The sequence below is a fragment of the Embiotoca jacksoni genome, unplaced genomic scaffold, assembly GCF_022577435.1.
Source record: "Embiotoca jacksoni isolate LCO1_2020_lvr unplaced genomic scaffold, fEmbJac1.0.p SCAF_36, whole genome shotgun sequence".
In the NCBI taxonomy this organism is placed as follows: domain Eukaryota; kingdom Metazoa; phylum Chordata; class Actinopteri; family Embiotocidae; genus Embiotoca; species Embiotoca jacksoni.
Genome location: NW_027185388.1, coordinates 3,072,741 through 3,086,999, shown reverse-complemented (window position 1 = coordinate 3,086,999; position 14,259 = coordinate 3,072,741). Strand labels below are relative to the sequence as shown.

Genomic DNA, 14,259 nt, shown 5'->3' with positions numbered 1-14,259 from the left:
GCCGTCGGACGCAGCAGCTGCTGCAGCGCCCCCGTTCGGCCGCGAAGCGGAACAACAAGGTGACACCGAGCAGGGCGGCGGGCGGCGGCGGGTCGCAGTGTTCAGGCTCACGGCTGTCGGGGAAGCAGCTCCGCTCCACGTGAACCACCCCGGGATGGTTGGTTCCGGTTTACTGCGGGGTTTAAGTTTTGCGTCGCAACGAGGGCTTTGAAGTAGCACGCGGTGGTGAGACTTTTTTTTTTTTTTAATATATTTATTTATTTTTAATTCAGCCGTTGCAGTCACTGCACCAGAAAACAAACAAAACAAAACAAAAAACGTGTTTTGCTTCACGCTCAAAGAGGACGAACCGGTAGCCTCTCCTTCGATTTAAATCTGCACCAAATCGTTGGAAACGACGCCTCGAAAAAACAAATAAACTAGGAGCTAGCAGCGAGGCTAGCTTAGCTACTGAGCTAAGTTGGCTTACGTCAAGAACTTTGCTGGCTCGCGCTGAATATCAGCTGTTTGAAAGTCCTTCAATTCAGTTTGTCCGAATGACTTCATGCATGAGATGACGTAATGCCAGCTGGAGTTGTAAAAATCTAGCTGGTTTTTTGTGTGTTTTTTTTACGTGACTGTTAATGAATGTAACGCATCGCGTCGGGTGTTGTCTGTCTGTCTCTCTGTCTGTCTCTCTCTCTGTCTGTCTCTCTGTCTGTCTCTCTCTCTGTCTGTCTCTCTCTCTGTCTGTCTCTCTGTCTGTCTGTCTCTCTGTCTCTCTGTCTGTCTGTCTCTCTGTCTCTCTGTCTGTCTGTCTCTCTGTCTGTCTCTCTGTCTGTCTGCTGCTGGTCTCCTGATCTCCTGGGAACAAACAATAACTCAACATGATTATGTTATTTTCTATATTTGTATGTATGTAGTAATGATGGGATCCCTGAAGGCTCTCCAGGAGTGGTGTCGGATACAGTGTGGGAATTACAACGACGTGAACATAAGGGACATGTCGGCGTCCTTTCGGGACGGGTTGGCTTTCTGTGCCATCATACATCGTCACAGACCAGATTTGATGTAAGTAAACGCCCTCATTTATTTACCTATTTAACACGGATGCTTTAAAAACTGAGATGACGGACAGTTAAAATAGTTGTAATGCTGGAAGTTAAGTGATAAACTGGTTTGGTGCGAAGCAGCTGGCTTCATTTGAAAAGGAGACACGTTTTAATTTGAGCCTCTGACAGGATGCCCACTGTTGTTTTTACATTTATATTCAGGTACACTGGTAATAATTATATTCACCATTCAGGATGCATACAAATGCAGAACAAACTCAGTAAACCTCAGCTGTGCTCTCGATTGAGTGACAGATTTTCTGAGGACTTCTTTTCTTTTAATTACTATTTAAGTAGAGAGCTTCCCAATTTAAAGCACCATCTTAATATAATCATATTTGTGGTTTGTTAAAAAAAAACATGCCATTTATGTCTCAATTGTCAACACTGTGTATTTTAATAACGTTTATGGGTGTGGTTTTTTTTTTTTATCATAGCCAAAAATCACTTGTTATCAATCTTGTTGTGAACATTTATTGTGGTGTCATAAACTCAGGCTGACACCATGCTCTGTCTGCACCAACACCATCCTCCCCCTCTGCATTTCACACCTACACACAAACCACAACAACAGCGTCTGTGTGATCCTATGAGGAAGAGGAAATCACTTGTCTTGTCATTGTATTTAGATAAATTTTTGTTATCGCTTGATTTGAATTTGATCAATCACAGAAAGAAAAAAAAAAAAGGACTTCTGTCTCCCATATTAGAGGACCATCCTTTGTTATCATTGGACTTGAAATGTTTTCAAGTCCAATGATTCACTAAATATACACAGAAACTCTCTGACCTTCATATGACTCACATCTGCATCTGTTGTCGACAAGTACCGTGTCGCATAATTGTAGCTCCGTTTGGTTTGAGCGTGTTATGACAGCGACGAGATTAATAGTTTGATTGTTACTGAAACTAGGCAGCAGCCTCTGTTGTTGTGGGTGGATGGCGTTAAAAAAAAAAAAAAAAAAAAAGCATCCAGTCCGTGAAGTGTCCTGAGGGGACAAAGAGAAAATGTGGTCTGACAGGATGATGTTTTCGGACCGTATTCATCTCTCCGGTGAACACATTGGACGACGCTTGGACGGCATCCGGTGAAGTGGAACATGTTGTGCACAAACAGTTAAGCTGAAAGTACAAGAAGGGACAAAGCCCTAGACACCGGGCTTTCGAGCTTTGCCCTCTTCACCGTGTCCCAGCATGCTCTCTTCTCAGTTCAGCTTTTCTGTCTTTCTGTAGTGACCCGGGCTGAACTAGCTCTGATCCAGACAGACAGCTCATCAGGCTAATCTGCAGCTGAGACCTCCGCCTGTCAAACTGGATTTAGCTCTAATGCAGGGCCCGGGCCATTGTAGTGCTGCAGCCAATGTATTCACATCAAAATACACACCGATGCGGAGGAGAGATGTTAGTACAGCAAATGGCCTCATCAGAATTCCTCTAGCCGAGGCGCACCGAAGGAGGGAGGACATGTGGGTGTAAGAAATCATTCGTGGTCAAGTGACCCCGAAGTGGAAAGAAACAGTGGAGTCACGCTTGTTTTTACATTAAATCCTGTTCATATACGCAGCTCATCATCTACTTTAGTTTCCTGCCCTCTTTGTATTGAAATGAGGCCCTTATCGTCTCACCTTCTCCACTAAAACATCTGATTCTTACATATTTCAAAGCTTGATTTTTCTGGACCGTCACGACGTCCCTCTATCTGATCTGATCTCTACCCTGTACGCTCGCGCACAAATCTTTCTGTCTGACTGAACCAGATTTCTCGGATGCACTGGTTCACCCGAGTTCTGATCATGTGGATTTCAAAATACCCGACACACACACACACACACACACACACACACACACACACACACACACACACACACACACACACACACACACACACACACACACACAGACAGACAGACAGTTTCCTCAGCAGTGCTGCTTCCCAAAATAAACCATGGAGCGAGACGCTGATTCGCGGTGGATTAGGATGATCACACTGCATTTCACCACCTGTGTCACTGTCTCTTCTAGGACTTCAAAATTTGAGCTCCCAACAAGAGTTTTTGGGTCTATTTTTTTTTCCCAAGTTTCTGCATTTTCATCTGGCTCTGTCTGTTAGAGTTGACAGAGTGGACTTGGTTTGACACAATCCTGATATCAGGTCTGCTGCTCACTGTGTTTGTAGCCATGGGAACCAGATTAGAGAGAACAGAGGTCAGTCTGTGAGGCTCCAACACGGAGCTCATTCACAGGGTTTCGCCTTCTTGAAATTTCCACATGGTCTCCGCAAGCGGCTCGTCAGGGTCGTGGTGTTTTTTTTTGTTTTTTTGTTTTTCACTGCACACACTTACTCGTGTACACAATCACACTTCCTTTCCAGCGCTCCTCAGACACTTTTTCCAAGTTTTTACTGCAGGATGTTTACTGGTGCAAGCCCAACTTTTAGTTCCTCTCTCTGGGCATTTCAGAGCCGGGCCTTGTAATTATCAGCCCATCGCTCCTGTTTGAGCCCAGCTGCTTCTTTCCTTTTTTTTTTTTTTTTTTTTGTTCTGGCAGTGTTTCACATCAGGCATCATTTATGTGCGGTTTGGAAATTGTCAGTCGTGGTAGTCGGGGAGGGCAACTGTAGTATTTCAGTCTGCCTTGCTGTCAGGCCAGTAATAGCTTTTTGATGGCTCGTAACAGAAGTGGTAAAAAAAAAAAGTCAGCAAGCTAAACGCAGTGTCAGCGTGTATGTACGTGATACAAAAGGAGATACCATCAGTTGCTATATAACTACACTGGCTACCTGCATTATCTTAAACAGGGTTGGTTTTTTTCTGTCATTCCAGAGATTTCAGCTCGCTGTCTAAAGATAACATCTACGAGAACAACCGACTGGTGAGTCCATCTTACAGCTGTGTGTTTTGGGTCTTGAACAATGTGCCTATGATGCTGTCATTCTGGGGAACCGCCTGCGCTTCAAGGGAGGAGGTGTTAAATCACCTATGAGCTCATTTTCTATCTATCACTCGGCTTCAGGCGTTGCATCTGTTTCTGCTCCAACAAGAAAATGATGAGGCCTTACGACTGCGTGCAGTCACGGCGGGTGTGTGCAGAGGAGTTTACTTTACTCTGTTGGAGCCTGACCAGATCAAAGTGAGAAGAGGGGAGGAAGTCGGAGCCTCGGGGTCAAAGGAAAATTCTTGACACAAGCCTGTGGAGAGGCCATGAAGTGAGGATATTCAGTGCAAAAGTGCTGATTTTACAACTTTATGAAAACCAGCAAAAAAACAAAAATAACATATTGGCCTTGTTGGATTTTCCACATAGTCTTTAAGCCAGCTTTAAAAAGTCAGCTAAAAACTCGGGTGGGTTTTTGCTGTTGTTTACTTTCTTTATGTCCTGCAGCTTTTAAGAAAAGTGAGGCAATTTGCTGGCTGCAATTTTGGCTTTATATAAAAGAAAGCAAGTAATTCACTTTTATCCATAAGGCCTAGTTTGGAGTGAATGCAAATGTGGAAAGCACACAAAGCAACCAGGTTGTATTTGACTTTTTAAGACACCGATTGAGCTCTGTGAATATATTCCTTCCTCTGGGATTACTTTTCTAAATCCCTTTTCGTACAGAAGGTGCAGCTCTAACTAATACATGTTGAAGCAATGTTTTGTCCCTGTTCATGTGTGACTGCTGTCACATGCAGACTCCGTTTGGCAGCTTTAGTTCAGCAGTGTTCACATGATCACATTATACAGGCAGCAAAATAAATCGCTGTCTGTTTCATGTCTCTCTCAAACACTCTTGTTTTGTCAAATCTTTCAACTTTGGACCAGTACTTTGAATATTCACATTTTGTGAAAGATCTGCATTTGAACTACAATAGGTTCATATAAAGCTGAGTTACGATAACCCCCCCCCCATGTATCCTCCAGCAGGTCGACCCAAGAGAGAGACACTTAATATTTGAAGTGTGCTCCAATGTATTTGGATTCATGTCAATTAGTTTCAGTTTGCATGTGTAATCATTGGCAGTCCAGAGCTTTGTGACTGTTTGTCGTTGCGTAATCGGGGCTGTAATTTCTTTGTTTTTACATTTGAATTAAAGGGTAGGTTCACCCAAATCACAAAAACAAAGCATGCAGTGTAGCTTGATACTCTAGTGCTATTGGGACATTCAGATATTGTCAGTTTTATTTGCAGAGGTTCTCAATTGGATAACACAGACCTCACTTTCAAAAGTTTCAATGGCAGCTCCTTACGATAAACAAATAGTCCCAAAATACAAACTGAAATCCGACTAAACTGCCACAACATGCTGTAACAAGTAATCCAGGTTTGTTACTCGAATTGATTTCAGATTTCGATTTTAAAACAAGTTAATTGTTAAAGTGAGAAGATAATTAGTTGTTGTTGATTTATTGACATCTTCTCTTGTTTCCTACTCCTTCCTACCTCTTTTCCTTCCTTTCCTCCTTCTCTCTGTCTTCTGCTTCATCGCAGGCGTTCGAAGTGGCCGAGACACAGCTGGGGATTCCAGCCCTGTTGGACCCGGAAGACATGGTGTCCATGAAAGTGCCTGACCGGCTCAGCATCATCACATACGTGTCGCAGTACTACAACTTTTTCAACAACAAGTCTCAAGGTGAGTAAATTCAGTTTGACTGGCACAAGAGTGGACAAAAATATTAAGCTTCATAATCTTGTTATTAAAGACCCAGTCAGTTCTTTCTTCACCAAAACATGTTACAGGTGCAGTATATTCAGTCATTTGGTTGAATTCAGTGCTGCAGTTTACTGTAATGTAGTTCTTTCTGTGATCATAATTCAAAGCCAGTCACTCCCAGCACATCGTGGCATCGAGCAGCTTAACCGGTGAATGTGATAACAATTTATATGATTAGTTTATGTCATTATGACTTCCTCCCAACACAGCCAACCCTCCCTGTATGAAGAGGCTCAGTTCTGTCGGTCTTAACGAGCCAGCCCAGAAAAGGCCTCCAACCCCTCTGGAAGACAAAGTGATTGACACCGAGGTAAGTATAAGACTTGATACCAGGAAAAAGGCACAGAGATAAACAGCACCTCGTCCATATGTCTTTTTTTTTTCCACCCCTAAAGGACTTTAGGCGACACTAAACCGCATGAAATCTACTGGAGCTGCATGATAGCAAGCTGTAGCTTTCACGTGATATTTAGTTTATGATGGAGACGCTCGCTGGAACATCACATTTAAGCGTAATAATGTGTGTCTGAAGCCTTGGAGTCGCATTTTGCATGAACTATTTTGGGGGTATTGACTCTCATCATGCTGTTTCAGTACAACAATGTGCATTACACACATGGATTTTTATATATTCACTTCCTTGAGTGAGCTTTGTGTTGCACGGCAGGGGGGAGGTGGGGGGGTGAGACAAAGCCCCAGCGGTAGAATAAGTCTATAAAGATAGCCTCTGTATCCTGTTTCTCTTCTCTTTGGCATGCCCTCGACTTCTTTCCTCCATCCCGTACGCCCATGTGCTGGCATCCTCCTCATCACCCCCCCCCCCCCCTCGCTCCCCCCCCTCGCTCCCCCCTTCCCTCTTCAGATGGAAATTCATTCCACTCCCTCCTCTTCCTGTTCTTCCTCCTCACATCTGATCCCCCCTCCACTCTCTGGTCCTGAGCCTAGGCAGTAGGGGTGGGGGTGGGGGGTGGGGAGTGGGCTAGGAGGTGAAAGCCACACTGTTAGGTCAGTCTTTTTTCTTTCTCTTTTTCTTTTTTTTAACTAAATAAGCGACTAACAGTTGTACTCTCCTAACACTGTGTGCCAAGCTTTGGAAAAATGCTGCTTCTAACCCCAAAACAACATCAATCCTAAGTATCAGTCATTGCCAAAATAAGTGACTCCCAGAGCCACTAACCTAAGCTGCTTGGATTCTTTTTTTTTTTTTACTAATAAAATTCTTTTTTTTATATAAATATATATATATATATATATATATATATATATAAAATTAGATAGATATTTGTAGTAATCAAATGATGTTTAAAACTGAAAGAAGAAATAATGAAACGCAGAATCAACGAGCAGTAGATGCAGCGAGCGAAACATAATGATCAATCCACACCTTCAAATCCTGACTCCGTGTATGATCTCCCCCCTCCCTCCTCCCCCATTACTATCCATCTCCCCCTTCCCCTGATGTCTCCTCCCTGCCCTCTCCCCCACTCCTCCCTCCTCCTGCGAACAACATCCCGGTCGCGTGCTCTAGCCGATCCAGGCGGGTGACGAGGCGGCAGCGAAGCGCAGCACGCTCAGCAGCACCTGCACCGCCTGCCAGAAGCACGTCCACCTGGTGCAGCGGTTCCTGGTGGACGGCAAGCTCTACCACCGCAACTGTTTCAGGTGAGCACAAATGCCACAAAATATTTTTGACATTGCAATAAAGACGAAGTCGTTTGAAGTAATCCTGAAGATTTCAGTCGTAGTTGATTTGGTGACACCCGCGTCGACGGCAAGTGAAGTTTAATACTGCAAACAACAAACACTACACAACAGCCGGTGTGTCAACAAGCATGTTGTCAGCGCGATCGCCCACTGATGGCCGTAACCTGACTGAACCACAGGCCTGTCAATCAAACAGACCCACCCTGCCAAAAACACAGCTTTTTGAAGCTTATTTTTGAATTAATGGCGGGATTATTTTCAGATGGACCTCCAGAAAAAAATAATAAAACTTAAGCTAGAAAAACTAAAATAACTCGTGAAGAAATTTTATTGACTTCAAATTTTATGAGACTAGTGGAATGGAGCTTTTAGTAGCCAACCTCTAGTGGCACTCGGTGGTATTGCAGCTTAAAGCACTTCAGCATTGTTCGGACCTGGAAGCTTCATCCACTTATATATACAGTCAATACTTTGGTGTCATCAAAAATCTTAAAGTATTATTTGCAAAAGAAATAAAGCCACAGTTGGATTTTAATCACACAATTTACAGATTAATGTTGTATAACTTGTGCTTATTAATTTTTTTCTCATTTCTCTCAGGTGCACAGAGTGTCACAGCACCCTGCTTCCTGGATCGTACAAATTAGAAAGTGACTCTGGCGCATTGGTCTGCACACGTCACCTCACGAGGCACGCCTCAGCCAATCAGAACGGCCGGCCAGATCTTAGTAAAAGACCCGTGTCGGCTCCCTCTACCAGGATTGGTCGCAGCACGGTTCATCACGCCGCTCCGTCTGAGAGGGACCCGGCAAAGACGCCTTCTCCAATAAGACAGTTAAACAACACTGACACGCCCACCAGCGACTCTGTCACAGTCGCTCCTGTTACAACAAACAAAACAGACTCTTTGGAAAAAGCAAAAGAGACGGATGTCAGTACGGAGACGGAGGAGAAACCACGTCCTTCTTCTCCTCCCAACCCTTTTGACGAGGAAGAGGAGGAAGAGAAAGAGGAAGACGCTCAAGCAGCAGACAAATGTACAACGAACGGCGACCTCCCCTCTACGCCCGTCAGTCACCCCGAAAGCATCAGTCGGCCGGTTCCAGCGCCGCGCCGGGTTTCCGAACCCGCTCCTCCACCTCGCCCAGCCCCTCGGGTCCGGCTCCCCCGCACAGCAGACGTTACAGTCGGTGAGTGCTTAACGCAGGAGATTAATTACTGTAAAGATAAGACGCATCATTTATTCATGGTGATACTCGTGTTCGCAGCTGAACGTCAGAAGCCTCCAACTCCTCCCAAACCTCGAGAGAGATCAGAGTCTCCTGCAAGGTAGCTGAATTTCTCTTTAATTCCTGTTTTTCTGTCCGTCCCCACCTACCTTTCATCATATCATCACGGTCTTCGTCAAATATTTTGAAATGTCACAGCATGTGTTTGCCGCCCCTCCATGTTTCCACGGTGATGTACTTTTGTTGTCTTTCCTGTGTGCGACCCCTCCATCACTATCTGTGTATCTCACTGTTCAGTGGCACCCATAAACCCAAAGACCCACCTTGGCTCGCCCTGGTCCAATCAGAATCCAAGAAGAAGAAAGCCCCTCCCCCTCCCCCCGCTGGACTGGCAACACCTCCAAACACAGGCTCTTTGTCCTCTCTCCAAGGGGACGGCTCCAGACCCAGCACGCCCCCCGCCCAGCCCTCCAACCCATTCGAGGATGATGATGACGAAGATGATGATGATGAAAATAATAACGAGGTACATGAAGAAGAGGGGAGTGAAGGAGGAGCGGTCCCACCCTCAGTGGTGGCGAGTCACCCATGGTACCGCATCACCCGGGCAGCTGACTCAGCGGGTGCAGAGGCTCCGCCCACCGGAGGAAGCTCCTCCCGCTCCACCAGTCCCGGAGCCGCCATAAGCAAGAAACGTCCGGCACCTCGCGCTCCACAGACACCGTCTGGTAACCAAGGTCGGTTTTATTAGAAGCACAAGCACCAGTTAGCCGAACCATCATTTTAGGATTTAGGGTGGCGATCTAGAAATGTTTCTGTTTTTGAAGGAGAACATGCGTTGATGCTATTTGATGCAACTACAGAGGATTTATTGAGACGTTGGGAAATTTCAGCTTCATGTTAAATTGTCCACATCACCTATGACTTTAATTCATTTAAATGAATGTAGAGTTTATTGAATTATGGTGTAATGGGACAAATTCAGGTAAATGGCAGATGATTTAGGTTGTGTTATATTTTTAGGTGCACATACTGATTGTTATTGTCAGATCTTTTTGGTTGTTTTACCTTCAGTCGGTTTTTTCAGAAAGTCACATGAAAACTGTGATGAGTCGCGATCATGTGTTTGATTTGGCCAGTAACAAACTCTTTAAACCCTGAAAATGCAGGATTAATTACCTCTCGTGTGATGAGATCAAACATTTGCTTGAGCTGAAACACGTGATTTCAGAGCTCGACGGGTTAAATTAGATTAATTTGATGTTGATCCAAACACGCTTAAATTGAATTTGTTCGGTTGAGCTAACAGAACAAAAATAGCTTCTCTTTAAATGGTGACGAAAAAAAAAGAAAGAAAGAAAGAAAGAAAGCGTTATGTTGTAAATAGATGTTAACAATGTTCTCTCTTGTTCTTTTGTCCCTCGTCCTCTCTCCATTTCAATCTGTCCCAACTACTTTGATTCCCGTTTCATTTCCGCCGCCTTTGTTCTTTGTTCTTACAAAAACCTTTCTCCCTCAGCCCTCTCTGTTTCTCAGCCTTCCTCCTGCTCTCCCTCTCCAGCTCTCAGTATAGAGAGTTTGTCCTCTGGCTCCGACCACAGCTCCTCCCTGCTCCCTCTGGGTGGCGGTGCCAGCAGCGACCAGGAACACGCCTTCACCAAAAGCGTCTCTGAGCCTTCCATCTGTTCGCCGTGCGACTCCACGGCTTCCTCCTCCTCCGCGGAGCGTCTGCCTCGCGCCTCCCTGAGCCCTTCTCCTACGCCAGCGAATGCCAGCTCAGCTCCAGCCACCCCACAGACCAGTCGCAACACAGGGACCAAAGGTCCCGGGGCCCCGCCACCACGGCCCACCGGGACCCCCAGCCCGCTGGCCACAGGGGCTACCCAATCACACAACAAGGTGCCAGCAGCACCTCTCAATACAATCTGATGTAAAGCAATAGGCACATTTTATAAATTCATGCTTTTTTTAATTTCTTTTTTTAGCGGATATGTAAGGAGAACCCCTTCAACAGGAAAGCTTCTCCCTCGCCTGCGAAATCCAAAACCAAACCGCCGAAAGGCCCTCGTCCCGCTCGACCTCCAGCCCCCGGCCACGGCTTCCCGCTCATCAAACGCAAGGTTTAAAAACTACACGCACAATATATGTTTCACAACAGAAACAAAAAGTGTTGAAGTAGTTTCCATCCGGTCCGAACGTCCACGCAGGTGCAGTCAGATCAATACATCCCAGTGGAGGACATCCACGGGGAGATGAGTCAGCTGGAGACACATCTGGATGAGCTGGAGCAGAGGGGAGTGGATCTGGAGAAGAAGCTGAGGGACAACCCCAACGGTACCACGTCACGGCGCTTTTAATAGTTTCTTCAAGTACGAAATGAACCAATGTCTTTGTAATATGCATATTCATATATATCTCTCTGTCTCCCACGTTCAGATGAGGATGAGGAGCGCCTGCTGGTCGACTGGTTCACTCTGATTCATGATAAACACCTTTTAGTCCGACGAGAAGCCGAGCTGGTCTACACGTGAGTTTCAGGCTGCAGTACGACCTTCATGTAACCTGACGTCAGAGTAATAATCCAACCAGTTATTCTGCCTTTATGACACCAGCAAGTTCAGTTTTCAGACACTTACGTAATGATAATCACCTTATTTTTGACTGAGCCGGGATAGAGTATTTCTGTGACTAAAAATATGTATTGAGCCGTATCCTTTATAAAATCTGACTTTGTGCCACAATGTGAGCACTGATGGACACTCAGGAAGTGAATAACGCTGCAGGAACGTTTTGAGAAGTTCCCGAAACAACAACGATGTTGACTGGAGATTCTTTAAATGTCAAAACTATCAAATTTCTCTTGCGATCTAATTCTTAAAATATGCAGTCATGTGTATGAAGGAGCAGCGTCAAGGGATTCAGCACCATCTAGCTTTGAGGTTGGAGATTATCCACCAACTAAACGCAGTTTCACTTCACCTTCCCTTTTTTAATGCTTGAAAGAAAATATGTGATGGCAGGGAAACTTTGAAAAAACATGAAAGTCCTTCTCTAGACTTTTTTTGTGGCTGATTTATTGTTTTTACATAAAGACTCTGCAGAAAAGTAATAAAGTGGAGGTCACAGATTTCCAACCGTCTCGCTATGTTTCTCACCGCAGGGCGAAGCAGCAGAATCTGGAGGAGAGGCAGGCCGATGTGGAGTACGAGCTCAGATGTCTTCTCAACAAACCAGGTTTATTATTTGTTATTATTAGCATTTGTATTATTTATTAGAAATCCTGAATTTAAACCTTCAGTGGCTTCCAGCACTATATGCTCAATAAAAATCATGATATTCTGATACATACATTGTTTTTACCTTTCAGGTGTGTTTTTTTTTTCTTAGTTAATATTATTATTAGTTTCTGCCCTCCACGAACATAGCAGCAGTTTAAATCGTCCTAAATATAAAAGTGGTGGAAGAAAACACTCAATGCTTCACTCATCAATAGAAGACTGCTGACTGTGCATTTACATGTATACTTAATGAGGCTCCGCTGTTTGCGTCAATAATTGATAAACCTTCTGAAGTGTTGAGTTAAAATGCTTAAATACTGACTTTGTGAATTCACGTTATGTATCATACGAGTAAATTATTCATCGCGCCTTCCTCCCTCTCAGAGAAAGACTGGAGTGACGAGGACAAGAGTCGGGAGCAGGAGCTGATGGCCGAGCTGGTCACCATCATCGAACAGCGCAACCAAATAGTGAACAACATGGACCAGGACAGACAGAGGTGATCCACGCTGGTCGCTACGGTGTGATCTGTGGTGACGCCGCAGTTTACAGGTGGTTGAGATTTACAACTGAAATGTTCTTCTGCCACAGGGAAGAAGAGGAGGACAAGTTGATGGAGGCCATGCTGAAGAAAAAAGGTGGGATGACGTTTCCTTCAGCAGAACGTTCACTAAACATGTTAATAATAATTGTATAAAAACTCATGAAGTATTGTAGTGGTTTGGTGAGTGGGCGTGGCCAAATGACTCCATAGCACCCCCTAAACAGCTATATTTACCTATGTGCACAAAATTCGGTGGATATGTAGATCATACCTACATCTAAAAAAAATTAAAAAAAAGTAACTTAACACAAAGTCTGCCATTTTAAATTTTGTTGTACTTTAATTTCTTTCTCTTTTTTTTTATCCTCAGACTTTCATAAGGATCCAGACGGCGACCAGCAGAAGAAAAAAGGGGCCAAGTTCAAACCCATCAAGGTGCTCAAGAGGCTGAGCCATAAAGGAGAACCAGGGAAGAGCAGCAGCCCTCGTAAGGAGAAGAGCTGAGGAGATGACGCGTCTGCTTCCAGGGGAAGTTTGACCATTTTAACAAGACAAAAAAAAAAAAAAAGACACGAGAAGAAATATCCCTCGTCAAGAAGATAATGTCTCCTCATTGTGTTATTAATCGCTTGAAGTGCAGCCCAGAATCTGCTCCCTGCTGACATCCTCTCCAAAAAACTCTGCCGGGACTTTTTTCAGTTGCCTTTGTGTGCGTTTTAAAGAGAAACTCGTAACAACTCCGGCGCTTCAAGAGCTTTAAACTCTGAATAGTCAAGCTGGTGAAGTGTAGAGCAGGTTTCTGTGTTACTGCACAGCAACGATGGGATTCATTTGACGGTTCATTTTAAGTCGATCCTCAATTTACATGACTTTTTTTTTTAATATGTTTACTCTTAACCCGACTTACACTCCTCTCCTGTTTCTAAGGTGAGTCGATGGATATGAGGTTTTACGTGGCGTCTAGTTTGAGCCTGTGGTACGAGTAGAAGGTTTTTAAGATGACATCTGCTTTAAACTTGCAACATCAGCTCTTGAAATGCTCAATCAAAAGCGGATACCTGAGAACTTGTAGCTGCTATTTTGTTTGTGGTTTCCTCGTGTTTTGTTTTCTTCAGCGACGGCGTCATTAACTGCAGCTCTTCAAAAATAAAGACGTGAACGTAGATAAAGTATTTATGAGTGGGTGTGAATGGGAAGAAAACGTAAAGGTTTGGGGGGTGGGGGGATTTGGGGGAGTAACATTAACGAAGTAACAAACCCAAGATGTCCATTGGTTTTAACAAAAATGATTATCAGTAAATGTTATTTTATCAACTGAAGCAAAAAGCTCAGTTTATAACAGTTTTGTCTGAGACCTAAATATGCAATCATTAATTTATATTTATGCCTTTCTGTACGTTTGTTTTGCCTTAAAATGAATTGGGGGGGATGTTAATATTAAGATTGAGTGCCATTTATTTAATTACATATGTGGCTGTTGGAGCTGATGTAAATGTCTGTATGTGTTTCCTCTCTGTTTCCGTGTCGTCTCTTAGAGTATGAACTCGTGCTCCATTTTAAATGGTTTGTCTTTAATATCTGTGTTTCTCCGTGCCTCTCTTCCTGTCCAGCTGAAACCAAGGGCTTCTGTAGTGCCACACGTCATCAGCTTTACATGCTCCTCAAACAGCAGCAGGATTATAGACAATACTGACACTGGAAGGCGGAGGAATAAAGTAA

The 14,259-nt window shown here is 44.2% G+C and overlaps 1 protein-coding gene across 2 annotated transcripts; it reads left to right on the top strand.

Moving 5' to 3' along the window:
* Positions 1-52: 52 nt before the first annotated feature.
* micall1a (MICAL-like 1a) lies at positions 53-14,115 on the top strand. 2 transcript variants are annotated; one of them, XM_069165849.1, is made up of 17 exons: positions 53-225; positions 903-1,050; positions 3,914-3,962; positions 5,563-5,704; positions 5,995-6,095; positions 7,314-7,447; positions 8,090-8,679; positions 8,758-8,818; positions 9,016-9,455; positions 10,280-10,617; positions 10,704-10,838; positions 10,926-11,052; positions 11,155-11,245; positions 11,879-11,952; positions 12,381-12,495; positions 12,588-12,634; positions 12,911-14,115. In XM_069165849.1, exons 2-17 carry the CDS (start codon positions 905-907, stop codon positions 13,042-13,044), a joined length of 2,724 nt encoding a protein of 907 aa, XP_069021950.1. In that variant the 5' UTR covers positions 53-225; positions 903-904; the 3' UTR covers positions 13,045-14,115. The 2 variants fall into 2 exon arrangements, with proteins under 2 accessions (XP_069021950.1, XP_069021949.1); XM_069165848.1 differs by having other exon boundaries at positions 10,238-10,617.
* The last annotated feature ends 144 nt before the right edge of the window (positions 14,116-14,259 follow it).